The sequence below is a fragment of the Paralichthys olivaceus genome, chromosome 3 (genome assembly GCF_024713975.1).
Source record: "Paralichthys olivaceus isolate ysfri-2021 chromosome 3, ASM2471397v2, whole genome shotgun sequence".
In the NCBI taxonomy this organism is placed as follows: domain Eukaryota; kingdom Metazoa; phylum Chordata; class Actinopteri; order Pleuronectiformes; family Paralichthyidae; genus Paralichthys; species Paralichthys olivaceus.
This window is the reverse complement of record NC_091095.1, coordinates 16,494,520-16,521,728: the sequence shown is the minus strand read 5'-3', so window position 1 is coordinate 16,521,728 and position 27,209 is coordinate 16,494,520. Positions and strand designations below refer to the sequence as shown.

The window sequence follows — 27,209 nt, the reverse complement described above, 5'->3', positions numbered from 1 at the left end:
TTTTCAAACTTTAAGCATTTTATAATACTTATTATATAATAATTATTCATGGGTCTTAAATAAATTTAAAAAACAGGCATTTTAGGGGGACTCGTTTTTTATGAGTGTGAAATTTGGTGCAGATTCTAATCAAAATCTGAATCAAGTGAATTTAAATGTGGTTTTAAAAGGGAACTGTTGAGCCTTGGTGGAGAACACACCAGCGAGGAAGAGACATTACATTGTTTTGATTGTACAAAGATAATTTTTGTCTATTTGTCTTTCTTCTATTGTGTTTATATTGGAACATTTGAACATTGTACTGCTCTGCGACGTCCTGAAAATCCAATAAAATACGTTCATAAAAAAAGATCGTTTTTGTCTCTTTGCATCCTGAGGTGTTTTGTTGAGTAATGTTTCAAATCAAACACATCATCCATGAGGAGAAACGGAATCACACATAAAAGCCACAGCACAACAAAATGAATTCAAATATTATAAGAAACATTTTTATTAATAATCATAAAACGCAGAAAAAAACCCATTAATTCCATTTGTTTCATTATAACATCTTAGGATAAAAGCACCAACACCGAACAGTAACAGGTTTTCCATGAAAACCTGGGGCCTTTTGGGAAATAGGTTTGCCGTTATTGCACCTCAAACCTGCCCTGGCTTCACCAATCAGAGATCACGATACACAAACTGCGGTTCACGCCCCGCCCTTTTAACATCAGTTCAACCCAACAGAGGACGGTGAACCTCCTCCTTTAGAGACACATATCAGACAGAGGCTTTTGTGAGATGAGGAAGATGCTGAAAGTTGTGGCCATTTCACAGCTGCTCCAGATCAGAACGACTCGTGTAAAGCTTTATAAAGCTACGTTTCACCGGAGAGGCTGCATGTATGTGACAGTGAGAAGAAATCTGTGGAGACATGACTAAATTTTTACCTTGACATACAATGAATGAGGAGCTCGTCCTGGTCCTGAGTTTGGGGGGGGGGGGGATACTGAGGGGCTTCATTGCGCCACGATGGTGAATAAGCTTGTGGCGTGCAGTAGTTTAAAAGAGAATCGTCTGCATTACAAGCATCCTGGGAAGTTCCTGAGTTTCAGACCTTTGGCAGGATTTAGAGTAAACGGCCTCGACTGCACAGCTCTCACAGGTTTTGGACCAGTCATGTACCAGGATGGAGATGAAGCTGGAGAACTGCATAGAAGCTTCAGGGTCCAATCATGCTCATGCACCAAAGGACTTTGATCACAGCACCTCACCCCTTTCAGTGATTATATAAGAGGCTGGTTTAAATCTGCACTGAGTGTAATTCCATGAACTATTCTCACCATCACACACATCACACACCCCTCCTCCACGTGAGAGAAACTTCTGTAAGTTAGACTGCACTATCCAGAAAGCCGCCAGGCGAGTTCATGCTGACGATCGTTACCCATAAAACCCTGCAGCACAACAGGAGAAGAGCAATGTTTTTTTATGAATAGCTGCAATTTCCTTGTTTTAAGTGAAGGAGAGCACCGTGCTGTCTGTCCGACAAGTAGTATTAAAAACCGACAGGAATCTGAAGACACAGTTAAAAGCATAACATGTAATTGTAATTGTAATTGTATCAAACATCAAGAATAAGAAAAATCATAACGGCATCGACAATAATTACAAAGAAGCTCTCAGTGCTGGTAACAAAAGGACTCTATCGTCTCTAATTAGGTTCTAAAACGTCTCTCTGAAAACACGCTTGTGTTCGCACAGTGAGTGCACAGGACAGGAGTTTACTATAAAGCTTTGATTATTATTATTCTAATCTTCCCTTAGATATGCACCATCAAGTGGGAACAAAAAACCACACACACTGAGCTTAAGTGTATTCCCACTATCAGAAAAAGAAGCTTTGCTGCTCACACACACGCTAACACAAGTGTTTTACATCAGCATGTCTCACAGTATGCTTACACTACATGGGAGGGCCTTGTCAGTAAGACATTCACAGACAGACAATGTGTTTGTGTGTGTGTTTTTGTGTGTGTGTGTGTGAAGAAGGTGACACTTTATGCACCAGTCAAGATTTCATTGTTGTCTGGAAACAGAAGCACCATTTTTCCTGCAGAATCTGGGTTGGTATATATAAAAGAAATAAAAATAAACAGACATGAAAACATCTGGTAAAAATCAAGATAACAGTTCTAGAGCTGGAATCTAGTTATGTTCAAGTCACAGCACCTTTGTGTGTTAAATACACACAGTTTGTGAGTTTCTAGTTCTGTTGTGTGTGTGTGTTGTTAAGACGCCCTCTATTAAGGTCCTGCGGTGGCAATGCTTTGCTCTCCCTGGCTTCAAGCCTCCTGTTTAACAGGTTGAATTTAAGGGTTGCAATGCCAGCACCAAAAAAAACCCTATTGACTTATATATATATTTTTACTCATTTATACATATAGACTGTATATAGAGACATATCTTATATAGCTTTCTGTTTATGATGGGGACATACAAGGGAAAAAAACAAAAACCTATGTACAAAACAGTGTGTCTTGTTCACTTACAGATATGCGACTTACTATTGAGAAAGTGGCCGGACACATGTAAAACAGCTGTGTGAGAAACATGAACAGAGGCCCCTCATACCTGTTTACACAGTAGACATCTAAAGATGGCGTCTACACTTGTACACAAGGCGTTCAAAGACAACAGCATATTAAATATGAGAAAAGGAAATGCCTAAAAAAAAAAGGCTTTTATAAACATCCCTGTGTACAGCACCAAGTGTCCAAATTGTTTTTATGTTTTCACTAAAGAATAAATAAGATTAGGCACAGTCCAAATTTAGCACCATTGTTTTCAGACTGAGTCAAGTACACACTATTGCATTCTACAATGTCAACACAATTCAGGATTAAAAGAAAAAAATACCAAGGCAAATGAAGAGACTGATGGCATAAATATAATCATCTAAATTATACATAACTATACAGTTGGAGCATGAATCACATTCACAGTACAAACATTGTTTACAAAAATGACAAATTACACAATAAAAAAAACAAAAAGGTGTGAAAAGAGTCCAGTAGTTTGTTGTGGTTAATTGTGTTTTCCCAGTGTGTGAGGATTTGCATGCGTGTGTGTGTGTTGTAAAATCTATAAATCCACATTTTGCTGAAACCTGCGACAGCAGAGATAAATATGAATACGTTTAGCATAAGAAAAGTTAAAAACTCCTGCTGTGGCTCCACAGACTATTGTGACGTATCAAACTGACTGGAGGAGGAAATATTCACAAATACACTAATGAGTTCAATTGTCTGTGGTTTTACTATTTTACTTTTACACCTGGATTCAGTTTTACTTAACAACAGTGCAGCCACGGCCCCCTGACTAACAGTGGGTTTCCATGAGAGTGTGGCTAACGATACACAAGACACAGAGCACCATCTCATTAAATCAATTTCATTGGGTCTTATTAAAAGAAAACCATTAAAATGTACTGTGCTAATGAGTCTGGCTCAGTGTTATTGTCACCCCTGGAAATGTTGCGGATTCACTTTATTTTCTAAAGTCACTTTAACATCAGATCATTTTATGTGAAGGTTAATTTATACACTGATTTTCTCTCACACTCTTCATGTGTCCATCATTTAGAGAATGTGAAATACACCTGATTATTGTCACCTAAGAAACTTTCACTGATATGTTAAATATCTGACATAAGAAGAGAAAACACGGACAGTTTCCATTACTCACAATGTGAATTTGCTTAAGTTAGCAGCAAAGAAAAGAGATATTAGTTCTCAGTTTTGTGGGTCAAAAATGTGTTTGTGTTTCACAATTAAGGTACAAATTATAAGTCCGTAAAGTGATTAAGATAAAAATAGAGCAAATCATCAACATAAACAGAGTTTTTAGGGTATCAATAATCCAGCCAGAGTGTTTTTGCTACCCAAGTAACTATTTTACTATCCAGTGTGAAGTTAGACCAAAATATTAAGTTCCTCATTTCGTCAAATATGCTTCAACAAACACTGAATTTCACTGAAGGAAGAAAACAAGCAATAATAGAGCATGCATGCAGAGAGGAAAGGCTGCATGACATGTGAGCAGAGTTCAGTGAACTGGTCTGTGTGTTTGTTTGAGTGTGCACACACATGAAGTGAAATTTGGACAGAGGATGATGCCTGATGAGATTCAGCTCTAGAACGTTGGACCATGTGCTTCTACCGGTTGTCGAATGTTTCATAAAATCACTCAGAGCTGATTATTTATTACACTAGTTGCTTAGTCGTAACTAAGACAAAGAAATGACAACCTATCATAATGTTGAGCGTGTTAATGTTAAACAACACATGACCATTGAGATCAGTCAGTGCTGGGCAGCAGCCAGTACTGAGCTCAAACAATAATTCACTATCAACACTCCTCACATTAACATGACCAGTACCAATGAATTCTGCTCAAGGTGACCATAGTGGTGGTGCTGGTTAGTGTGTGTGTGTGTGTGTGTGTGTGTGTGTGTGTATGTTTGTTTGAATGTGTATCAGAAATCCCACTACAGAGGCCGGTCTTGCAGGCGGTTGGGTAGTGCAGATATTTTGAAGCACCAGTGAGTGAGGAGAGTGCCTTGGTCCGCACTTGGACATTTGCATAGTTTTAATGTTGTTGAGGTAGTTTTCATCAATTACCTGGTGGATCAAAGTAGAAAAACACACAATTAAATCATGACACTTTCAATATCATAATGCATCATCCAGCACACACACTCTCACAATCTTAGAAAATGTTCCACCGTGGTTCTGTTGTACAGAAGACATAAGGCTCGTTTATTTGTATTAATGGTAACTCTAACGTCACAAATTATCAATATTTAGTCGGACACTGGAGTTAGAAAGGAGCAGCAGCGTGATTCGGGCTGTATTTTTCTGTCCTACCTAACCCGGGCCTGACCGCATTGTGACCTGAGCATGACAGGTGTTAAAAAAAATGTTTTGTCCGGCTTGGTAGTCACGAGTCACACGTCACATTACAGAGTCTAATCATATGATGAGAGTTTATCCTCGAGGGTGATTAGCATTTTGAGTTAAAAGATAATTAAAACGAGAGAGTGGTGCAGAGCTCAAACTTATAAAGGAACTTTGATGTCATCATGAAAACTGACCCGACACACGTCTTTTCTTGTTAAATGTCCAGGTGTAATCGGTAACACTATTGTTGACACAGGCTTTTATTTTTATTATCCACAGGGCGAATGTCTCCAACATGGCATCCCTAATTTGTTCATAATAATATGTCGTGTTGATATAACTTGTTTATTTCAAATTAAAGAAACTTAATTCATTTGTGTTTTACTGACTGATTTTTTTTCGATTGTTCAACACATTTTTAAACCTTAGATCTGTCTTACCTTGTTCAATCAGAACAACAGCTTGTAGGATCACAGGGAAAACAGGTATCCTGTCTCTCTCACTCCCTACCAGTCTCTCTCTCTCTCATTCTCTCCATCTCTCCACCTTCTGATTGCCCCTTTCCCTCCCCCCCTCTGCATCCTCCCATCTCCCCCTCCCTCCCCAAAACCCTATCTAGGTCTGGAGCCGGGGAGCTGGGAGGTGATGTAGTTTCCATGCATGCCCTGAGTCCTCCACATGCTCCCGCCACCACCTGAGCTTGTGGGCGGTGGTGGGGGGGGCAGCCGAGGAGAGTAGTGCACTGTGAATGGACGAGACGCGGAGGAGGTGGACAGGGAGGATGAGGAAAGGGAAGCAGTAGCGGCGGCGGCAGCAGAGACAGAAGCAGAGGAGGAGATGGAGAGAGAGAGGGATGACTGTGCTCTCTGGTGATGGAGAGAAGAATGGGAGAGACGGGAGGAGTGGAGGGGGTCTGACCGGGACGATGGTGGAGCGTCAGAGTGTGTGGGTGCTGAGGAGGGGGCGCTGTGCAGGGGCGGTGGAGGGGGCAGGGAGAGCGTGGGAGGAGAGGGGCTGTGCAGCACCGACTGGGTACGGCTATGCTGAGCCTGTGAGAGCGGGAGAGGTGAGGACACGGAGGTCAGGCGCGCGGAGGCTGGCTGGGGGGAGGTGCGCTGCTGGGTTTGGGAGGAGGTAGAGGAAGCGGAGGAGAGACTGAGCAGAGAGCTGAGGCCTCCAGAAGCGGGCAGCGTTGCCCCAAACTGATGGGAGGACACTGTGGGAACCACGTGGTGAAATATACCTGCAAATCATACAGTAGGAAATGGAGGGAGGGGGCAGGGCGAGAGAGTGGGGGGCAGATAATAGTAGCAAAGAGAGTGAGAAAGAGGGTGGGGACAAAGAGAGAAGCAGGGGCTGAGCCAGGTTGTGCATAGCGCCAAGCGAGTCTTTAGACAAGCACACACAAAGCAAACAGAGTCAGTCCACTTTGGCTGTGGTCGGAAAAAAACAAATCCACGGGGCCAATTCAGGATTTTCTCAAACTTAATCAGAACAGTGTTGATTTTTCTGCGTAGATTTTGACTTAGAAGTGAACTGACTCTGACGTACAACTCCTACAGATACACCCACAGAAAATGACAAAGGAGTAAAGTATGACTCGTATAAAACATGTTATGATTCATGGTCAATTACTGATTTCTATTGTCGTTAAGAGCAACATTTTCCAAGGGTGTTTCCAACTGCAGCACTCAAGCAGCCAGTCCATGTCAAAGCGAAGCAGCACAGAGTCAGTCAGTCAGACTGAGTCACACAGAGCGACAGCAGCACTGGGCCTCCACTTACCAGGTCAATTACCTCAGACTATTCTTTATTAAATTGACCCCTGTTTAAGACTTAGACCTCACTCTGACTGGTCAACACTACTGAGACAAAACTCTACATGATAATTTAATCAGCAATGCTCACCTCCAGCTGCTCCCCCTGCCAGCCCTGCACTGGAGAAGCTTCCCAAGGCAGAGTGTCCATTGACAAGCCGCGGGGTCCCACTCACCGTGGACCCGCCTGTCTGGGCCCCGAACAAGGATTGTAACACTGACGCCCCTCCAAGTGGGAACTGAGACCCCAGGTACTGTCCCACAGAAGACCCAGTGGTTGAGGAAACTGCTACAGGGCTGCCGCCCACCTTCCCACTCAGAATCCCCCCTCCACTGCTAGCAGCTGCAGAGATGAAGAGGTTCTGACTGGCCAGGCTGCTGCTCGTCTTCAGATCCCAGTCACGGGGGGTCTTCTGCTTCTGGTGGGCCTGGCGCTGATCTGAACTGCCGCCTCCCTGAGCTCCGCTGCTGCTGCCGCCTCCACTTCGGCTCCCTGCCTCTTGACTGAGGAAGGGATTGGGGGTCATGTAGCTGGACGACTCTCCGTCGCTCCCTTTTCTCGCTTGCTGATGCTGTTGTTGTTTGTGGTCAGAATCTGAGTCTGTGCCCCGGCTGGACCCCCCCATGCCGAAAGGTGAGCCCCCCTGTCTCAGGTCAGAGTTGGGTTGCTTTGGGTCGGATATGGGTGAAAAAGTAGATTTCCATTTGCTGGTAGAAGACAAGGAGGACGAAGATGAGGCTTCACTACCTGTGCTGTTTCCACTGCTGCTACCAGATTTTCTGCCTGGTGGTGGAAGATAAAAAGAACAGTTGACATCAAGTTGCTCCTTATTTTAACGTGAATTCAAACCTTTTCTTCCACTTACCTCTTTCATTATCCCCTAGTCTACTGGGTCCATCCCTGTTCTCCAAGGATATAGTAGCAATTTTTCTTTCAATTCTGGAGGAAAAAGACAAAATCAGTCACAGGAGTCATCAAAATGTGTGTGAACACTATAAAAACTGCAAGAGTTGATGCAATCAAATGGCATGAAGTCATATTTTTCCAATTCAAACAAGTTACATGATTGATTTGCAATAAAAGTAAGGGGACATGTTGAAATTAGCATCTAGATATGACCCAACAACTAACAAGACTTCGGAAAAGAGAAAAACATCCTGCAGCTCAGTAGGTATGCTGTACTCATTATAATGACTACATTACCGAGAACTAGAGCTGTCAGCAGGGTATCCTGAGTCCTCGTCATCCGAGCTGGGGGCTGAGGAGTAACGACTTGTGCCATTGAGCTCCAGGGGCCGCTCTCTCTTCAAGATGGGAGGCTGGTCCAGGTCAGGCCCACTGGGGCTACGGCTTGATTGTTCTGGTGAGGAGATGGCAGAGATCTCCAGAGGCTGGTTGATGTTGTTGACCTGTTGGGATGAGGACATGATGATCACACCTAGATGACACTCATGGATGAAAATAGGTTAAGAAGAATCATCAGAGTAACATTCTACTGAACTCATTCACAAAGAAATCTATCAGTAAATGCAGCACATGTGTCTGCCTGCAAAGTAAAATGATTAAAATGCAGCACATGGCCTGACTTTATAGAAACAGAATATATTACAAACGGCACTGTAACAATCAATATAGTATGATATTGCTCCCTGCTGGTTTCCAGCTCAAATGCTTCTGGGGACTCACCATGGAGTTAATGTTGAGTGGTGATCCTGAGGAGTGGTTGTTGGAGCTGAGCCCAGGGAACGACCTCCTCTTTGGGGATCCGCTGGCCGTGACAGGCCCAGCAGAGCTGCGTTTTCGTCTCCCACGTTTGCGTCCCTCCTGAGAGCCGAGGCTGTGAGAGGAATGTGATGACAACATATGTGTGGGGGGGTGTGTGTGCTGTGTGCCAGGCGACTGGTGATGGTGGTTTCCATGGTTACTGTGGTATCCCTGCTTGGCTGAGTTGCCAGTGTGATGGTGGAGGCGTGAACCTCCGGCCGCGCTGCCTCCACTGCCTGATGAAGTGGAAGACGAGGATGAGGAGGATGAGGAGAAGAAGATTCTCCTCCGCAGTTCACTGTCCTGGGGTTCGGTGTCAGATTCACCTCCCTGGCGGTCTTGTCCGTCTTCTGGAAGAATCCTTGGTGGTCCGTCTGCATATTGGAGCACCCCCCCAGTACTGAGTGGGGGGCTCTGGATGGGACCTCCTCGACCTATGGGTCCTGTCAGAGGAGCGTTGCTGTGTGGAAGAGGCGATGAAGAAGCACCATTATGGTCCTCAGGGTGGGGACCTCCATTCATCAGCCCTGAGCTGGATAAATATCCTAAAGAGAGAGCAAACGCGTGAGGGACAAAGATACACGGGAGGAGCAGAAAGGCAGTAATCAAATGCAGAACACAACAGATGCAATTAAAAATATCTTATTCATTATTGTTAGGTGTGAATGTGGTGTAGAAATATACAATGTCTCTCCATGAGGTAATAATACTTAATATAATATGTAAAAAGACGTAATCCTTACCATTAGTCTGGCCTGACTGAGAGACGGGACTCGGAGTACTTCTCTGAAATTATGAACCCAAAAACATATTATGACATGAAATGATAAATCACATTTATTCACTGTAAAAAGTGAATAAATAGCTGTTAATACGAACCACTTGTGTACATAAATCTAATTTCATATCATTATATCTATAGCAAGGCACCAATGTAGGTGACCCGAACTATGAACTACAAGAGGGCATCATGTCAAATCTTTGTCCTACCACAAAAAATTTAACAGGAACACTGTTAGTAATTTTCAGGCTCATTGCAGAAAACAGAGATAATAGAGATAACAATAAAAATTGGTGACTGTACCAAACCTGACTGTTGTAAGGGTACTCACCAGTCTCTCTGCTCGACTGGGTAGCACCACGCTGGCCAGTGGAATGCTGACAGGTAGTTTACTTGGGTGGACAGTGCTCAGGGGGATGCTAATTGGAAGGCTTGTGATGCTGTTATCGACCTGAACAGATGGACTCCTTTCTTTACCACCCTTTAAAAGAGACCAAAGGGAAAATGTGATGATGGTGAGAGAACTGAAGATCAGAAGGGAGTTAGGAAATTGAACAGAGATCAATGTTTACCCTCTCTGAACCTTTCTGTGCATCCAATGCATTGGGAGAGGGGCAGTTTAGTTTGGCTCCAAGTGGTGAGTTAACACCAACCAATTCCCTGGAAAAAAATTAAAACAAAACACAAATGAGTAAATTTAACTTCCACTAGTTAGCAATTTGTTGCTTTAAGGAGAAACTTGAAGACCTTTGAAAACTGGGAGATTCTAGCGCCTACCAACCTGTGTGTGGTCAACCCCGGACCTCTTAGGTGAATTGAGGCAGTGGGGTCCTGGTTAAGGTGCCTCCGCAAGGCAATCTTGGCAGGGGAGAAGCGCGTGTAGTCAGGAAGAGTGTGGGAGAAGCTTTGCTGCCTCTGCCGAGGGTCAGGGGCGGCGGGTACGATCTCGTGGTCGGGAGAGATGGGCAGGTAGCGAGAAAGAAGCTCTCCCTTTGTGCTGGCGCGTTCGAAACAGGTTGAACTGGTGCCATTAATGGAAAGCTCTGGGCTGACACCATTGATGGCTGGGGCAGAGGACAGGCAGAGCTTCGAGGAGTCCATGTCTGTGGAAGAGCGCGATTCCAGGCTCTTCCTGTATGGGGAGCCCTCACAGGGGCTGTACGACTTGAGCTGAAGCAGCTCCTGCTGCCGCTGACTTTTCTCCAGCTCCACAATGCTGATCTACAAACACACCAGGGGGAGCCATTACACAGGAAAACAGGTATCCAGTGATGATGTTGACATGTCTAGGAAAAACAGTGTTTCATTAAATCTTCAATTCATTTATCTCTCAGGTAATAAGTTTAATTCCCATAAATATCTCTGAAGAGAGAGCGAAAGATGGAGGAGGGAGGGGACAAAAGAGAAAAAACAGCAAATATGGAGCATAATAATAGAAGAAAAGAGATATCTGGCAGAATCAGGAGGTAGTCTTTGTACCTGCAACTCCAAACAGTGTCTCTGTTTCTCAGAAATTTGTCTGCGCAGTGCTTGCTTCTCCTTCAACAGACTCTCTAAACACAAAGAGCCCCAATCCAGCTTCAGCTCCTCACATCGAGACTTCAGCTGAAAAAACAAACAAATCTACTGTTATTTATTTGCTTTTCAAGAATGCTCTAGTTAAAGTAATCATAAACATACTGGCGGCTAGTATCGTAAAAAACGAGAGCAGGAATGGTATCAGGTGTGAATTACTGGAGAAGATGCTGGAACAAGAAGGTTTGGGTTACAACAGTAAAAGGCTCTGAGGTCTCACCAGTAGCAGGCTGTGGTCTCTCAGTAAGGCCATGTCTCTCTCAAGCTGTTTGGTCTGCTCTTTCAGCTGACAGTTGTGAGCTGATATCTCCTTCTGGGCCTGCAGCAGGTCTTCCACAGTCAGGGCTTTCACTCCCAGCTGCTCATACAAACACAGCACAGACACACACATAAGCTTTTTTCAGACATGCCCTGCTCGTAAAGTCCAGAAAATTTGGTACAGACTTTACCCGCAATTTGCTTTTCACACATGCACAACACAGAGGGAGGATCTCTGCACAGACATGTTCACAACAGCAACAAATCCCTCTGCATTATTCGGGTGAGAGGTGGTGCAGCCAGGTGCATCAGACAGAGTGACGCATAAACTCCATTGTGGATATCACGTGATTTTCTTGACACCACACAGAGACTGCTCTTATTACCACAAATCTCTAGTTATCTTTGTTGGTGTCTTCTACGTGTATGGCTCAGTTTTTTCACCAGCAGATATTTGCTTTCTTTTTGTTTTTAATTTTTGCATCTGTCCTGTGTAAGACTCACCACCCTACACACACACACACACACACACACACACACACACACACACACACACACACACACACACACACACACACACACACACACACACACACACACACACACACACACACACACACACACACACACACACACACACACACACACACAGTGAATCCAGCGGGGATTCACAGCTGTGTTCTCAATAACTATAGAACAATCTTTAGTTTGCTGATGCTTTAGTTTCCCTGCCTCCTCAGTGTATTCAGGCTGTGATCACTGTAACCAAAATAATGTCATTATTATGTTATGCTAGATTTTGCAAATCAGAGCATTAATGCTTCTGTGTATCATTGGATAGAATTGTTTCATAATAAAAGAACTTAAAGGTACAGTGTGTAGAATTTTGTGATATCTAGTGTTGACATTGCATGTTGCAGCTGAACACCCCTCACCTCACACTCTCCTACCAAAGATGAAAAAGAAACTGTGGAAGCCTTCAGTTTTCATAAAAACTCAAAAGGTGTTTAGTTTGTCCAGTTTGTGGATGTAAAAAACATGGCGGCCTCCGTAGAGAGGACCCCCTTGACGTAAATACAAAGTATGTAAATATAAAGGGCCTTTTCTAGGGTAAAGAAAACTACAATTCATACAATTTAGATGAAATTAACTAGTGAAAACATCATGAGGATTATTCTACATTACATTTCTGCAAATAGTTCCCTTTCACCTAAATCGTACACACCGGACCTTTAAGAAGGATGGATAAAGACATGATAGGGGATAGAAAACTAGAGCAAATTCCTGGATGTCAGTATAAGATAGTTTATAGGAATGTTGTTGACTGTGTTTATATAAAGTACAATACAATTGTAGTTCCTACCTCATCTAGTTTAGTCTGAAAGAGACCTTTGATTTTGTCCTTGTGAGAGTGACAGACAGAGTGGAGTTGCTCCGCCTGTCCCGACAGGTCCCTGTGTTTTTGCTGCAGAGACGTAAACAACAATACAGGTAAGTGAATGGACCAAAAAAGAGCAATCAGCATTTTAAATTACTTTTGCAGATAGAAAAAATGTACATGAATACATGCAACCTATAATATATTTTGTCAAAATTGCAGCAGTAGCAAATCAGTAGCGTATGTAATGACATTACTTCATACCTTCTCTTGTTCTAAAAGCTGCTGCAGGTTGGAGCGGTACTGAGGAGTCTTCATGTAGGTCATAAACTGGATGTACTGAACTTTGATGTTATCTGTGAAAAGGATTCAAGACACATGGGGAGAAACGAGAAAACAAAATACATTATTTGTTAGGCAGAAAGTCAAATGTGTTTGAGGCTATATCTACACTGATATGTTTTTTATTTTAAATGCATAATTTTTGCCACATTTACAGCAGACATCCACTCTACTATTTATGAATACTATGGGATTGTATTTCAGTCAGGACGGGAAGAAACAGAGACCATTGGAGAAGATGAAGCAGACACCCAAAATTCCTTCCTGAATGGGTCTTATCAGTCACTACTTATCTTTCCCTGATACAGAACACTGCTATTATATGATCCTATTCAGGAACAAAACAAACGGCATCAGTCTCGACTACCAGCAGTGAATGCAACATGGATAATGGATGACAAACACTGCTGACCTTGCTGTCTTTGCTAGCAGCTGTTGTGCAGTTAAATAGCATTTTAAAAATGCTGCAACTGCCAACATGTGCAGGAGGCATTAGAATGGATTATTGTTACAATCCCCATAGGAACCTGCATGCTAAGTGTACATGAATGACTATTTCTGATTCCGAGGGAAAGCACTTCTCTAAATGGGGAACATTTTCATTTCAAAATGCATTAGTGTGTACATAGCCTTATACTGTTTTGATTCAGTCAAGGTAATGAGTGTTATCTCACCAGACTTTGTATCTCTCCTTCTGTCCTCATTTGTAAACTCTGCTGTTCATAAAACCTACGATATTTGATATTTTTTGTACCGAGTATACTGTTGTCATAAACAGATCACCTTTTCCAAGTCGTTTTTACTGTACGGCATGTTCAATTTTAATCAAATGGATTTTTAAAAACTGCATTCCGTTGACATAGAGTTGTACAAGGTCTGGTGCATCTTAGTCGGCTTACCTAGCAGTTGTTGCAGACCAGGTGGAGTCTGGCTCAGCAGCAGTTGACTAGAGGGATAGTGCTGGACCTTGGGAGGTAGCTGGTAGAAGGGACTCTGAGGTGGCCGGTATGCATCTGGACACACAGTAAGCATGTTGAAGTTAAAGTCAAATGAGCTGCACAGTGATATAGTTATGAAGATATTTGTCTCTTCTGTGATATGAGGCAGCTTAAGATTTCAATGACTGGTCTTATGTTTCCATTCAGAAGGAAGGAAACTGATCTTATTATGTTTGTGCATGAATATGTGTGTGAGCTCTGACCCTGAGGGGGTGCCGCAGAAAGGGTCTTGGCGTGCAGCAAATCCAGCGCGCTCTGATTCTTCTTGTTTTTCTTCTCAGCAGCCGGGGCAGCTTTCTTGGGTCGGCCGCGCTTCTTGTTGTTCAACTTTCGACCTTTGGACAAGAGTCGGGCTCTCCTGGGTTTTGCGGAGGGCTTGACCACTGTCACCAGGCTAGGACACTCTTCCTCGCCACAGGAGTCCTGCTGCTGTAATACATATAGACAAACATATATTAACACAAAAGGGACAGGAACCTCTCCTTGCAGAGTTCAACACAATGAAGTGTAAAATGACACCTAATATTGCAAAATTTAAAACAGATTAAGTAAATTGTGTCCTACCTTGTTTTGTTCTTTCAGTTTTGTGGGCGTGGTACTATTGCTTTTACTTTCCTTCGTGTCTTTCTGCTGACGTCGCCGAGCTACCTCTTGCTCCTCCTGATACAAGATGAACCATTTTAATACGTACATTGAGGGACACCATGTTTATACTGAGGAGGAAGAGTAGGACTTACCCTGAGTTTAGGATTTTTGAGACTAGCGAAATAGTTTTCAAGCTGAAAAAGACAAGAACAAAGTTAGATATTTCATTTTACCGTTGAATCTATTAGTCATTATTTTTAGTGATTATTCCACCCAAGAGACTGACAACCACAGTTCAAAAGTGACATTTTATCATTTAATAATTTATATTTAGTGCATATTAAGAAACAAATACCCATTCACAGCTGCATTAAAATGGTGATGAAAATGTCAGCCTTGTGTTTGTAGGCTACACTGATGTGTTACTATAGGTACTGGTGACAGGGAGTACAGTTCGACTTAAACATAAAAAGTAATCACAATGCAAACTGATGAATCCTTTACCTCGTCAAATAGTGGAAAGAAAGATAAGCAGTTACAAACAAATACACTACAAAGGAGTGCTTCTGTGTATTTGAATTGCTACCAAAGGGTCTTGCCACATAACATTGCATTGTGGCATTCATGTTGTGACGTGGTTGAACTTTCATTGGGATAACTGTGCATTTTCTGGCACCCCTGCTGACCTGCCAGAATGGCTTCATTGAAATAAATGAGTGGGCTGCATATTCTGAAAGTACAGTTTAAGTCTGCATGTGGCCTAACTCTGTTCAGCTTGACCAAATGCCTTTCTCTGAGGGACAAAACACTACAGCCACATCCCTACTGTGACACTGTTACTGCTTTGGTTGCATTTCAAGAAGTTCCACCACCAACAACATTATAAAGAGTGAGTACAGACTGTACAGCTGTCCATCTAAAGTAGTAATTCAAAACACAAAACACATTTAGATTGTTACCAGCAGCTTCTAGGGAGCCTTGCAGCTGTCTCACTGGGATTCCCTATGGTTACCAGGAACTACTTTAACCTACTGCCAGAGTGACACACACTTCAGTATTATCTAATGGGCTTGTTTCACCTTGAATAACCCCGTGTGCTCTCTCCTCAGATTGCTAACTCCTGAGACTGACTACTCATTAAGATAATAACAGCTGCTGTTACGGCAGCCTACCTCTTGAGCTGAGGTTAGTGTTAGTGTATAATCTATTATGTATTGGCACATAGTAGTGTTTTATTATTCACAAGATTTCCTCTGCTAGTCATTCAAGTGTCTGCATTTTTGTCCACCTCTAATCACCGGTTACATGAGCAGAGATGAAAAGTTTCAGAACTTACTATGGTGCGGTCTATGGTATGCAAGTAGTAGGAAACTGGTTTTCCAGTCCAGGACACGGAGCCCCTCAGTGGAGAAAGTTCCACCACACGCATTATTGTGCCAATGTCTGCAATACAGAGAAATGCATACACATTATATACAAAAGCAAAATAAGCTTTAAACATTTAAAATCTTATTTTTCACTGATTGTGATACTTACCACTCAAGTTTCGACTGTTTATTCTAAAATTTAAAGGTGCAAAAGGTTTGGAGGAAACTATTTTTCCACCTGCGGATAAAAAAATAACAGAAAAAAATAAGGATACATTTATTTTGTAGTAAATTTTACACATTGTGCAGTCAAACATTTTTTCTTATTAAAATAATTTGTTGTTAACCCTGTCACTTTGAACAGGATTTCATTGTGACTATTGCTTCAAACTTTGAACTTAATATACTGCTGCTGTTTTGAAGCCCACCTAAACAACTCAAGGAGTAACCACAATCATACTTCAGTGTTTAGCTGCAAAATACTAACCTTCCTTCATGTTTGCAAAGCGCTCCTTCAGCTGGTGATCTACCTCTGGACCAAAGGCAAAGTTATTCACAAAAATAATACTGCAAGACAGACAGAGAGGGACATATTTCAGATCTACAGTCGACAGCAAAACATTTGTTTACCAAGCAAATATGAGGTTTTCAGAGAGGAATATGTTTTAACAACATAGCAAAGGGGACAGACAAGTTTATTACATTTCTTCTAAACATTTCAAATGGGAATACTGCACAGGATGTTTTTTATCTCTGTGACCCGAGTTAAACTTGTTCATTTAACATGGTTTTAGTGACTTTATATCAAACATCACAACCAAAACATCTGAAATACTTTTTGTCAGTGAACATTACATTTCCTGATTCACTGTATCAGTGTAAATTTAATTTAATGGTGTAAGATTTATGGAGATTGTGTCTTTCAGACAATTCCTGTGACAAAGTTTGGTTTACCACCTTGTGTTGGCAATTCTTTCTTTCCATTCCTCAGAGAGAAAATCCCCTCTCTCCAGCTGAAAAAAAAACCACACATAAAGAAAAGTTAGGGTAAAGATGCTGAATATCTGCGTACCTACCAAACACTGAATATTTTAAATATTTGGAGGTGTGAAAACACCACACTGAGTCAACTTACTGTGTATTCCCCATGTTTCTTCCCATACCATTTCATCCACCTCTTAAATTCTTTATCCATGCTCTGAAAGAATTTAACATATTATAATACAAGTAAAAATAAAAATAAAATGCTCTGTCTGTGTACTAGAGGTGGTTCCAGGAGAAAAAGATTAGCAACTTATCTAATAACAATAACAGATTTTATTTATAGAGAGCTTTTCAAATTACTCAAAGACACTTTACAGACATTAGAATAACATAAAAAGCTACACTAAAAAGTACAAACAACATACATCACACATTAAAAGCAACTCTGAAAAGGTGAGTTTTGATTTGTGATTTGAACATTGTAAGATTGGTGCAGTCTCGGATTTGTTTCGCCCCATATCCGGTGCTTGGTCCTGACTGGATGAGACTAGAGATCTTGAGTGTATTTTACTATCATTACTAATGCTGAGATTTTGAGTTGTACTTGTTTAGCTGTTGAGTTTAACTGAAGTGAGACTTCTTGCACATAATGAAACATTTAGACTATTTGCCGTGGGGCTGTTCTTAGACATGTGTATTCCATGCTGGCATGGGTGTGTTGCAAATAGAAATTAAAAAACAAAATAGAAAACAAAATACTAATGATGAAACCAGTATGAAGTCTGATCCAACACAAAGACGTCACACAGTGACAATGCTGTTTAATTGCCAAATCTCTCTGCAGTTGTAACTGCACTGCGTCAACACATCACTTATTTTTGACAGTGTGCTGTTATTTGATTTAATTCAGCTATAGTCTCACGTTTCTCTGCTCCCTTTCTGGAATACTATCTGGTCCTGTGAGTTTTAAAAGTAGTTACCTCTGCATAGGTGGCTGGAATGTCTGCTTTCTCCACACCATAGTAGTGTTTACAGTTAGTTGCTGCTGCAACCTGCAGCACTACCTGTCCCACTCCTGCAAATAGGAAACAATTTAAAAGTTAATTTATAGATACATATCTTATACTAAAGTTATACAATCAGTCTGCCAACACCAACATCCTGACCAAGTCTTGCAACTTTACACATCTGGTCTTTTTAGAGAATAAACTCCATATGATGTCTTTTTTTATCCACTGCATTAATCCTTCTAATATTTTCTGAAACCTGGATGTCCCAAAATAACCGACTTACCACTGCCGAGGTCAACAAAGGTGTCGTCTTCCATCATTTCCATCTCGTCAATGATCTGGGCCACCAGGTCAAAAGATGTCTCTCCATACACCTCAGGGGAGAAAGGCTCATAGTTGTTCAGCTTCTCCGGGTCGGTCACTGAGTGGTTGTACACCTGCTGTAAGATGTGTCTTAGCAGTCCGTTGGATGGACGCTTGTTCAGCTTCATGGGCTGGGTGGTCCCCTTCCACTGTAAGAAGGGATTCACACTCATTACTATATTTATTCACAAACAAAAACATATAAAGTCATAGAGGCATTTCCCTTTTGCGATCAACTTACAATGGTCGTTCAAACGAATATCTAAATCAGTATTCGCTTCAACCACTAATGCAGAATGTAAAAGGAAAAACTTTACATGAAGTTTACAAAATGACCATAAATTAACAAAAACATTTATTTAAATTTTTTTCTGCAAACAAATATGCAATATAATAGAGATGATTGGCTCTGATGAAAACCTTGACTAATAACTAAAACCCAAACTCATAAATTCATGTACATACTCTACAAAAGGGCATGTGTCATAAATTCAAGTCATGCATGGCAAAATTTCTAAGTAGACAGATTCAGTATTTTCCACTTGACTAGTGTTTAAAATTTCATTGCAGCTACACAACGCTGAAAACCCTTTACACAAATGAACTCACTAGCTGATGAATGCTGTCGATGGCCCTGTTGTACTTGTCACACAGTCTCTGCATACTCTCGAAGCTGTGAAAATCACAAGACACAAAATTAAAGACATAATTTTGTATAAGATCAAATATAACTTGCCAATACAACATATTACATTTTACCATAATATAAAGTGCATTATAATCATACGTCCTTTCAGAATGATCTAAAGAAAAAAAAATCAGTGTGAGCAAGAGATTTTCACGTGACCCGCGGCTCACCATTTTGTGTCGTAGTCAATGAGAACATAATTTTCCATTGCCAGTTTGAGGTCTGGGATCTCCTCACACACCCACCTAGAGAAAGTACACACATGACATCTTAATTTCATCATGTACCTGACACAGTCACTTACAGTTAATGTGAATGTGGGCACATACAGTACATGAGTCACAGATTGGATATACTCACCGTATGGTCTCGATGATTTCATGAGCAGCATCATGATGTTTATCCTGAAAACAGAAATGAGGGACACCATTAACATCAAATTCAAAAGCACTACAAATTATGGTCATTGCCAGAAGCTGACATTTTATCATCACCTCTAAAAAACAAAAAGTGGACTTGTATATAGCATTCATTAAGTTTTTATATAGACTGCACTGGTTTAAAGGTTCAGTGAATATAAAGTAATCCTAGTTTAAATAGTGTGTTACATCTAAAATGTAGGAATTGTAGTTTTCTTTACTCTAGAATGGGCCCTTTATATCTAAATACTTTATATTTACATCTGGAGCGGGTCCTCTCCATGGAAGCCGCCATGTTTTTACAGTAGCCAAGGCTGGACAAACTAAACCTTTTGAGGACAACTGAAGGCTTGGAAGGGGAGGGTGATGTGAGGGGAATTCAGCTGCAACATGCAACTTCACCACAAAATTCTACACACTGAACCTTTAAGATGTACTTAATAAACAAGCAGGTGGGTGTAAAAAGAATAAAACAGTCCGTTCAAAGATCTTCCTATAAATGATCAAATATACAAAGTACAGAAACCCAATGCCATCAAAAATGGCTCCATTTTAGATTTCCATGATGATTTATGGGGCAATATATAGAACGACAAGGAAAAGTTTGTGAACTCTTTGGAATTACTTTGTTTGTTTTTGGCATTAATTAGTAAATAAAATGTGATCTGATCTCCACCTCAATGAAATCTCTAGACTAACACAATGTTCTTAAACTAATAATACTAAAATATATAATATTATAATAATATTTATACTTTCCTCAATTAAACATTTACAATACTGTTGGAAAAGATAAGAGAACGCCTGCTATTTAATAACTGGTTGAGCCTTGTTTGGCAGCAATAAACTTCAACCTTCTTGTTTATTCTTGAGTATTAACTGCACAGTAGACATGTTTTCACGGACACCAATTTTCAGATATTAACCTGATTAAATCAATAGTCTGAATCACAAACTGCCATGTAAACGGCATTTTCTGATTACTTTAACTTGAATATGGTCATACACGGAAAAAGCAATATTCAAATTAAGACGTGGCGTATTCTGATTTTATTTGCATTATGTAGAGATGTCTTAAATAGCATTAACGTCCTATGTGAGTTTTTAGAACATATATGTAAGTAAGCAATTGCATGACACCGACAATGCTCTCTAACATGTAAAAGGGAATATAAATGGAATATTCTTGAGGAGACATTCTGACCATTGTTCAAACAGAAATACCTCAGCTCAGCTCATTCCTCTATTGGGTTTCGTGGTGGGCTCTGACTGTTTGAAGTCATTCTCTATTTACTTCGGTGTTTACAGTCACCCAACTTCGACCGAGCGATACCTGGCAGATTGCCACTTTGACATTATCCTGTAAAATACCTTGATAAACCTGGGAATTTATTTCCCCTTGATGTTGTTGAGTCGTTCAGGCCCAGAGGCAGCAAAGCAACCCTTAATCATGATTCTCCCTCCACCCTATCTCTTCTCTGGTATGATGTTTTCACGCTGGTATGCGGTTGCCTGTTTACAACATGTGTAGTTCTGAGTGTTCCTCCAAAACAATTCAACCTTAGTTTCATCAGCCTGCAAAAAATACTCCCAGGAGCATTGTGGAATTTCAAGCTGCTCTTTGGCAAACTTTAGGCATGCATGTGATGTTTTTAGCAGAGAAGCAGCTTCTTCAGTTACGTCCTTCCATGGACACATTACTTAATGCAACCATGAACCATGATTTAACCATGAGATATTAACAGGATCCAATCATAAGTTTGAACCTTAGCTGATACTTCTGTTTTGTGCCTTCAGAGTCATCATAACTGGAAACCTACTTTTAAAGAGAGTAGCCACGTAAATAAATCATCTCCATTTATGGAATTTGTCTAACTGTGGACTGATGAATATTGAAACTCTTTAATATTCTTTGAAACCCTTTCTATATTCATGCAAATCAACAATTCTTGATCTGAGGTCTTCTGCCTCCTCACTAACACTGACTAGACTCTAGGTTTGTTTACACCTGACTCCAGTTTTCTTGTTAGCCGACTTCAACTACCAGTCTAATTTCATGCAATCATGCAACAGTTTTATTATACATTTTCACAATAACATTGATCACCAATGCGGGAACCAAAGGAAGTGCTGCTATTTGAGATCATCATAATCATAACAGCCAGGATTAGAGATGTACAGCAGTCAAATAAAAGTTATTTGACTGCTGTACATCACATTTCAAAGGGCACTTAACATTTAAAACTTTGTCAAAAAACATCTCGCAGTGTTTAAGAAAGTGATCAAAATTCATGTAACCGCCCTCTTTACTAGATCTGCACTGAGTTTTGTGGAAACTGTTTCAGTAGTTTCCGTGTAATCAGCAGTTTTCGTAATAAGGCAAAGGTTTTTAATGAAAGCAGCATGTCTAATGTTTAAAGAAACCTTCATTTTTTGTTTTAATCATATTTCTTTTAATGGGGCAAAAAAAATATATGTATCAATTTCATATTTAAATGGTGTTTTTATTATGCCACTAATGACTTAAAGATGATCACAACAAAGTAAAGAAACATCAATTTTGGTTTCAGAAGATTACACATTTACTTCAAATAGAAACTGGGATGGCTGGTGAAGAAAAGAAAATACAGACACAATGAAATGACTTAATCGAAGCTTCATGTTACACGATGCAATGACCACAAATAGCCATTCATCCTCTCACTGCATCAACATCTGACAGACATAATATCCGCTGCAGACACAACTGTAAGAACCACCAGTGTCACTGGATGCTATTTCGACTGCTCAGAAACACTGTCAGTGATTACAACACACTGTAACACAAGCATGTAAGTTTAGTGTTGTCAGTATCCAAGTACCAAAGCAGTGGTATGTAGATGCAGCATTCAGATAAGCCTGAATTTAATGGCCTTGTTGAGAATAGTCGGCATGGTTTCAAAGTGGCTTTATGAGGCACCTCTTTTCATCCTGTGATATACATTTTTTTGATCAGTTTTGCTTCCATCACATGTTAGAAACGTTATGCTCTGGACAAATTCCTCACTTTTGCGCAATTTTTGCAAGGAGGCTGGCAGGAAAAACTACGTGCAGCAACTGATCAGATATTCACGCCCTCACATGGAGCCCCACAGGATTATTTCAGGAGATAATCTGGAGTTCAGTGCATGTCTGAAAGCAGCTTTAGTTACTTCTTAACCATAAAGTCAGTTTACCCACACAAGTGGAATCTAAAGGGTAGAAAAACTGAATTGTAATGAGGTCTTAGAAAAAGGGGGTATAGACTTTCTTCCTTCTGCCATTAATGCAAACTTGAGCTCCAGCACTTTGAAATTATCTTTTGTATTTCTTTTGTAATTTTAAAAATGGCATATGGACACAAATGATAGAGTGACTTATAACCCAAATCTGTTTTTGCAGTAGTTTTCACTGCAGACACCATGTATCTGAGGTTAAACCTTTGTACTTGTAAATCTAAATTAAACTTAATTTCGCCTGGAATAGCTCTAACCTCCCTTCAGGAAATGGCTTCAGTTAATTCAAGACTGAATAATAACAATTAAAACCCTTTCTGAGGAAACCAATTTAAGTTACACTGGGTTAAATGACACTAAAGACTAGAAAAAAACGTTATAAAATTAGATAATATAAAGTTTATTGATCACATGTAGGGAATCTATAGTTAGTAATGTTAGCTGGAGTGCGCTGAGCAGTTCTGTGGCAGTAAGAGGGCTCAAGTTACACCCAGAGCGCAGCCAGCCTGAGCCTGTTGCCGGAGCTGACCCACTGACCCACTTTCAGTCTCCTTCCTCAGTGCACTGCCAAGGAGAGCCTCTGGTGGAGGGGAAGAAATGGGGGAATGAAAGGGAGGAGGAGAAATCAGAGGGTAAAAGAAGAACAGGGTAAAAGGAAAGAAAGTGAAAGTGAGAAGAGCTGGAAACTGTGGAGAGTGAGGGGGGCCAGAGAAAGGAGGGGAAGCCTGGCATTTGTCAGCTGTTTGAGGCCTGGCACAGCAGCCCCAGCTAACGGCTCAGCGCTCACAGCCTCTCAGCTTCCCGCTCAACACTGCCCGCCACTACTCTGAAAACTAACTTCCGCCAAAGCTCAAACACGAATGCACTCACACACTCAAAGATGTATGACAACACGGGAAATCTTTTACTATTTCTGTCAGCACAGATTTCCGGTTCTACCTTCATTATCAAGCTAAAAGCTAGCAGTGCTGCTAATAAACGGCAGGAGTTACAAATCTTCTTTCACACAATCTCAAGATTTAACACCCTGGGTCCTACAAGAGAGTGTATTGAAGAGAGTGTGAGCGAGCGAATCAGATGTTGAGGGGGGGGGTCACCTGCCCGCACAAAGACGGCACACAGCAACACCAGCACAGGGCTGTTGCTAAAAATAAACACGATTTGAAAGAGAGCGTCACACAAAAAGAACAGAAGACTCTCCTCTCTTCCTGCTACGAGCACGACGTGTGACTCCTCCCATGGAAACCACATTCAGTCCCTCCTAGCATCAGTGCTCTGTGTCGTGGGTGTTGTGGTTTTTACGCCACGCACTGCTCCACTACGTATACATCATCAGCCCCCGAGAACAAATGACTAAGGCAGACGTGCCACTCACACACTTGTAGAACTCTTACCACGAATTACTACTAAGTCAGTGCATCAATATATGAAACTAGACACTTGTTTGATTTTCTTTCTGTCTTTCCAGCAAAGATTTGTGTCATTCTTTTGTGTACATCATCAGATGGTAACAAACACATTGCTTCACGGTGTTTTGACAGATGAGCACAGCAGGTCACATGTTGATGACACAGAGACTGTAACACAGCTGACCTACATTGGCAGGCCGCCTGGCTCAAACACAGGGCACTATACATTAAAATCACTTCCATAACCACTGTGACAAGACAGCAATTATGATGGTAGCTTTAGTTTTCTTTCCATTTCAGTGCTGAAACATCAGCATACTAAATGATATGCCTCTGTTAAGCCTCTGAATTTACTCCAGTAATTGCAGCTTTGTAAATAATATGTGAAGTACACAGGTAAGCATCAAACCAAACACACTCAGCAGTACTTATGTAGCAGTAGTGTGTGTTTGAAATGTAGGGCTGGTTAATGCCCACACCCAGAACCAAATGGACAAAGAGCTGCACCACACCAGACGTGCGCTTCATATGGAAGCATTTACAGATGCACATATGTGGTCATTTAGTGAGACGGGGTGAGACAGGGAGAAACAGAAGAAACACAAAACCACAGAAAAAGGAAGAAAGTCTATTTAAATGGGCTGGCTTCGGCCTTATTCTGCAACAGCCTGTACAATATCCATGTTGTGTGTGTCAAAACACAGACAGCACATTGTCCATGCTCTGTGAGTGAGATAAGCAATCTTAATGCTCTGTGGGAGAGAAGTATGAATCTACGCGGAGCGGGATCTGTTGCTGCCAGGAGGAAGTTCAACGAGGCTAAAAACTGATCATGAAATGTGACTGGAAAAACACATTTAAGGCCACATTCTGGCAAGTGTTTCTGAATTATTTTATTATAGCATTGTTGAAAAGGAGCTGTCGCTTCTATCCTCCTCCCTGTAGAGCTGACCATATGGACATGAAAGGAGGGGAGAAGAGAGAGGAAGTCTTTCCCCTTTGAAAACAGGAGCAGAGCTTGGCATAAATAAGCTCCATATTGCAGAACTCGACATGCAAGTCCATCAGCTGTTTCTAATTCAGCACATGGCCCAGGATAACAGATATCATGCAGGTCAAAAGTCTATTAAATTCCAGACATACTTCTTCTTATATTTGTCCTCACTCAACCATAACATAGGGAGATGGGCGAGGCTACAAATATCACACTGTGGTGTGATCTTAAGGGAGGGTGAACTCTATAAGCCAAAACAGAGAGGAACATCTGATTACATCAACTTCTAAGTCTGACTCAATGACTTGAAACCATTTCAGTTCACACTGGAATAATGGGATTTACACACTAGATGGTGGAAATTAAATAACTACACCACCAGACAAGGTAGAGTGGGTGGAGAGGAGATGTAGTAAAGACTTCACAGACATTCTGAGAAATTCGGCTTTTTTTTTACCGTCTGTGCTGCCTGTCTCGCCGCAATTACTATAAATGAGAAGCTCAGTTTAGACTAAAAAGCACCACAGTTCTTGCAACCGCTTCCTTTTCCGTTAATCTCCAATGAGTCAACTACAATCAGATGCTGAGGAGCTGACAGCCTGCTGCATGGAAACACAACTAGAAGACAAAATAAGGCTCTAATCAGACCAATGTGACTATAACTGGCTTGTGCACAGACAGATCAGGGGCTCGGTGGAGGAAGCGAGTTCAAACTACCCAACATACCCAGCTGCTCTCAGTCACAGGGATGTCAAGAGATTCGAAAACAACTAAAGGCACTCGAGGAATACAGCACTGACTTCACAGGATCCACACACACAGAACATATTTCTATATACATTTGTATCCTCTGTGTGGTTGTTTACTAGCATCACATGGTGGATCTAAGCATAGAAAACAGGTATAACACATCACTGTACAACTTGTGGGTCCTTACACCATGTGTTACAGGATCAGAACTGAGACACATATTGGAAGAGTAATCTAAGGACACGGTGACAGGATGCTGGGTGTGAAACGTGTGTTTATGTCGCTCCTGTTTCAATAAACCTGGTTATTACGGGCTGTCAATGCCTGGCTCTCTTGAACCGGTCGCTCCTTTGCTCTGATAAGATATGTCACAGACTGTATGTTTAAATTATCCGGGATTTATCGAGCTGGAAAACAAGTTAAATATGTGATCGGTCAGTGAAACGGGCTGAAACACCGCGCCTGTCACGGTTTGGACCAGTATGACCTGATTACCCGGACGAGCGTGCCGTGGCTCCCTCTGCTAGCCACTATTAGCAAAGAGCTAGCTAACAAAGACCAAAACAGAGAGTAAAGGTGAATGTGTGACGGGTGGGTTATGGAGGTGTAACACTTACATATACTGGTAAGGGCCACGGGTAGCCTGCGGGTTCTGCTCCAACCGGCGATTTGAGCTTGAGCTCCAGCTTTTCTCCCATTCTACACTTCACGGCGGCTTGGCTGTGATGGATAGCTAGCTAGCTAGGGACTGCTCTCGGTTAGCCAGCTGGTCGGTTAGCGTGCGAGCTACAACGTGAACATTTCGTGGCACCAAAACGTTGAAACGCGTGAAATAAAAAAAACGACGTCGACGCTGGTTACGTGGTGAAAACACACACAACGCGGTCGAGTGGAGAAACGTGTCCGACTCAGTTTAATGGTGTGAATAAAATTCTTTCTCATGTCCACTGGCAATAACACATCGTCCGTATCGCCGCCATCTTGCCCGGCATGAATAAATATGGCAGGGGGCCACTGGCAGCGGAGGAGACGCAGACGTCACCAAGGGGACCGTGATCTCAGCGCGTGAGCCAGCGAGCGTGAGCACGAGCGAGCACACGTCCCACGGCGCGTGACAGCGTAACTACAGCTCAGTCTAGGAATATATATATACTCACTCACACACACACACACGAATATATATATATATATATATACACCCACAATATCTCTTCTTCTTCTACTGGGGAGTCCTGGTAAAATGAACAGCAATGAAGTGCCTATATAAACACAAGCAGGGACAAATTACACACACACACACATAATGGCTAAAATGAATTATGGAAAATAAAGGCCTGTGTTAAATGCAATGACATTGTCTGATGAAAAACATATTATTTTTATTTAGAAAAGAGTGAGTAAGGATAGACAGTCCCTTATCATCAAAGTCATTTTAATGTCTCTTCTAACAGCTCTCTCGCTTTCTCTCTCAGAAGAGGTTTTTTTCTACATGATGAAATCTATAGCAGACATTTGACACCTGTATGGAA

The 27,209-nt window shown here is 41.4% G+C and overlaps 1 protein-coding gene across 3 annotated transcripts; it reads right to left on the bottom strand.

The window, feature by feature from the left end:
* Window positions 1–462: 462 nt before the first annotated feature.
* dot1l (DOT1-like histone H3K79 methyltransferase) lies at window positions 463–26,777 on the bottom strand. Of its 3 annotated transcripts, XR_011240631.1 has the most exons (29): window positions 26,298–26,777; window positions 19,215–19,258; window positions 19,025–19,099; window positions 18,776–18,839; window positions 18,087–18,315; window positions 17,774–17,868; window positions 16,945–17,007; window positions 16,767–16,822; window positions 16,297–16,376; window positions 15,979–16,047; window positions 15,779–15,885; window positions 14,595–14,636; window positions 14,422–14,517; window positions 14,061–14,286; window positions 13,759–13,872; window positions 12,782–12,873; window positions 12,503–12,604; window positions 11,102–11,239; window positions 10,786–10,911; window positions 10,088–10,527; window positions 9,879–9,966; window positions 9,638–9,787; window positions 9,269–9,311; window positions 8,448–9,070; window positions 7,965–8,170; window positions 7,627–7,700; window positions 6,852–7,544; window positions 5,384–6,186; window positions 2,911–4,664 (listed from the first exon to the last, which is right to left on the bottom strand). XR_011240631.1 is itself a non-coding variant. In XM_069522216.1 (28 exons), the coding sequence occupies exons 1-28, from the start codon at window positions 26,376–26,378 to the stop codon at window positions 4,657–4,659; spliced, it is 4,224 nt and encodes a 1,407-aa protein (XP_069378317.1). In that variant the 5' UTR covers window positions 26,379–26,777; the 3' UTR covers window positions 463–4,656. The 3 variants fall into 3 exon arrangements, 2 of the variants coding, with proteins under 2 accessions (XP_069378317.1, XP_069378316.1); XM_069522216.1 differs by lacking the exon at window positions 5,384–6,186 and having other exon boundaries at window positions 463–4,664; XM_069522215.1 differs by having other exon boundaries at window positions 2,911–6,186.
* Between the last annotated feature and the right edge of the window lie 432 nt (window positions 26,778–27,209).

What these genes read in the sequence shown, in the direction of transcription:
- dot1l (XM_069522215.1), bottom strand. Translation starts at nt 26,378, where the DNA reads ATGGGAGAAAAGCTGGAGCTCAAGCTCAAATCGCCGGTTGGAGCAGAA. An exon ending in AGAAACATGGGGAATACACA is followed by an intron (nt 16,823 to 16,944) that starts GTAAGTTGACTC and finishes TTTTTTTTTCAG; the next exon opens with CTGGAGAGAGGGGATTTTCT. An exon ending in CCGGGGTTGACCACACACAG is followed by an intron (nt 9,967 to 10,087) that starts GTTGGTAGGCGC and finishes ATTTTTTTCCAG; the next exon opens with GGAATTGGTTGGTGTTAACT.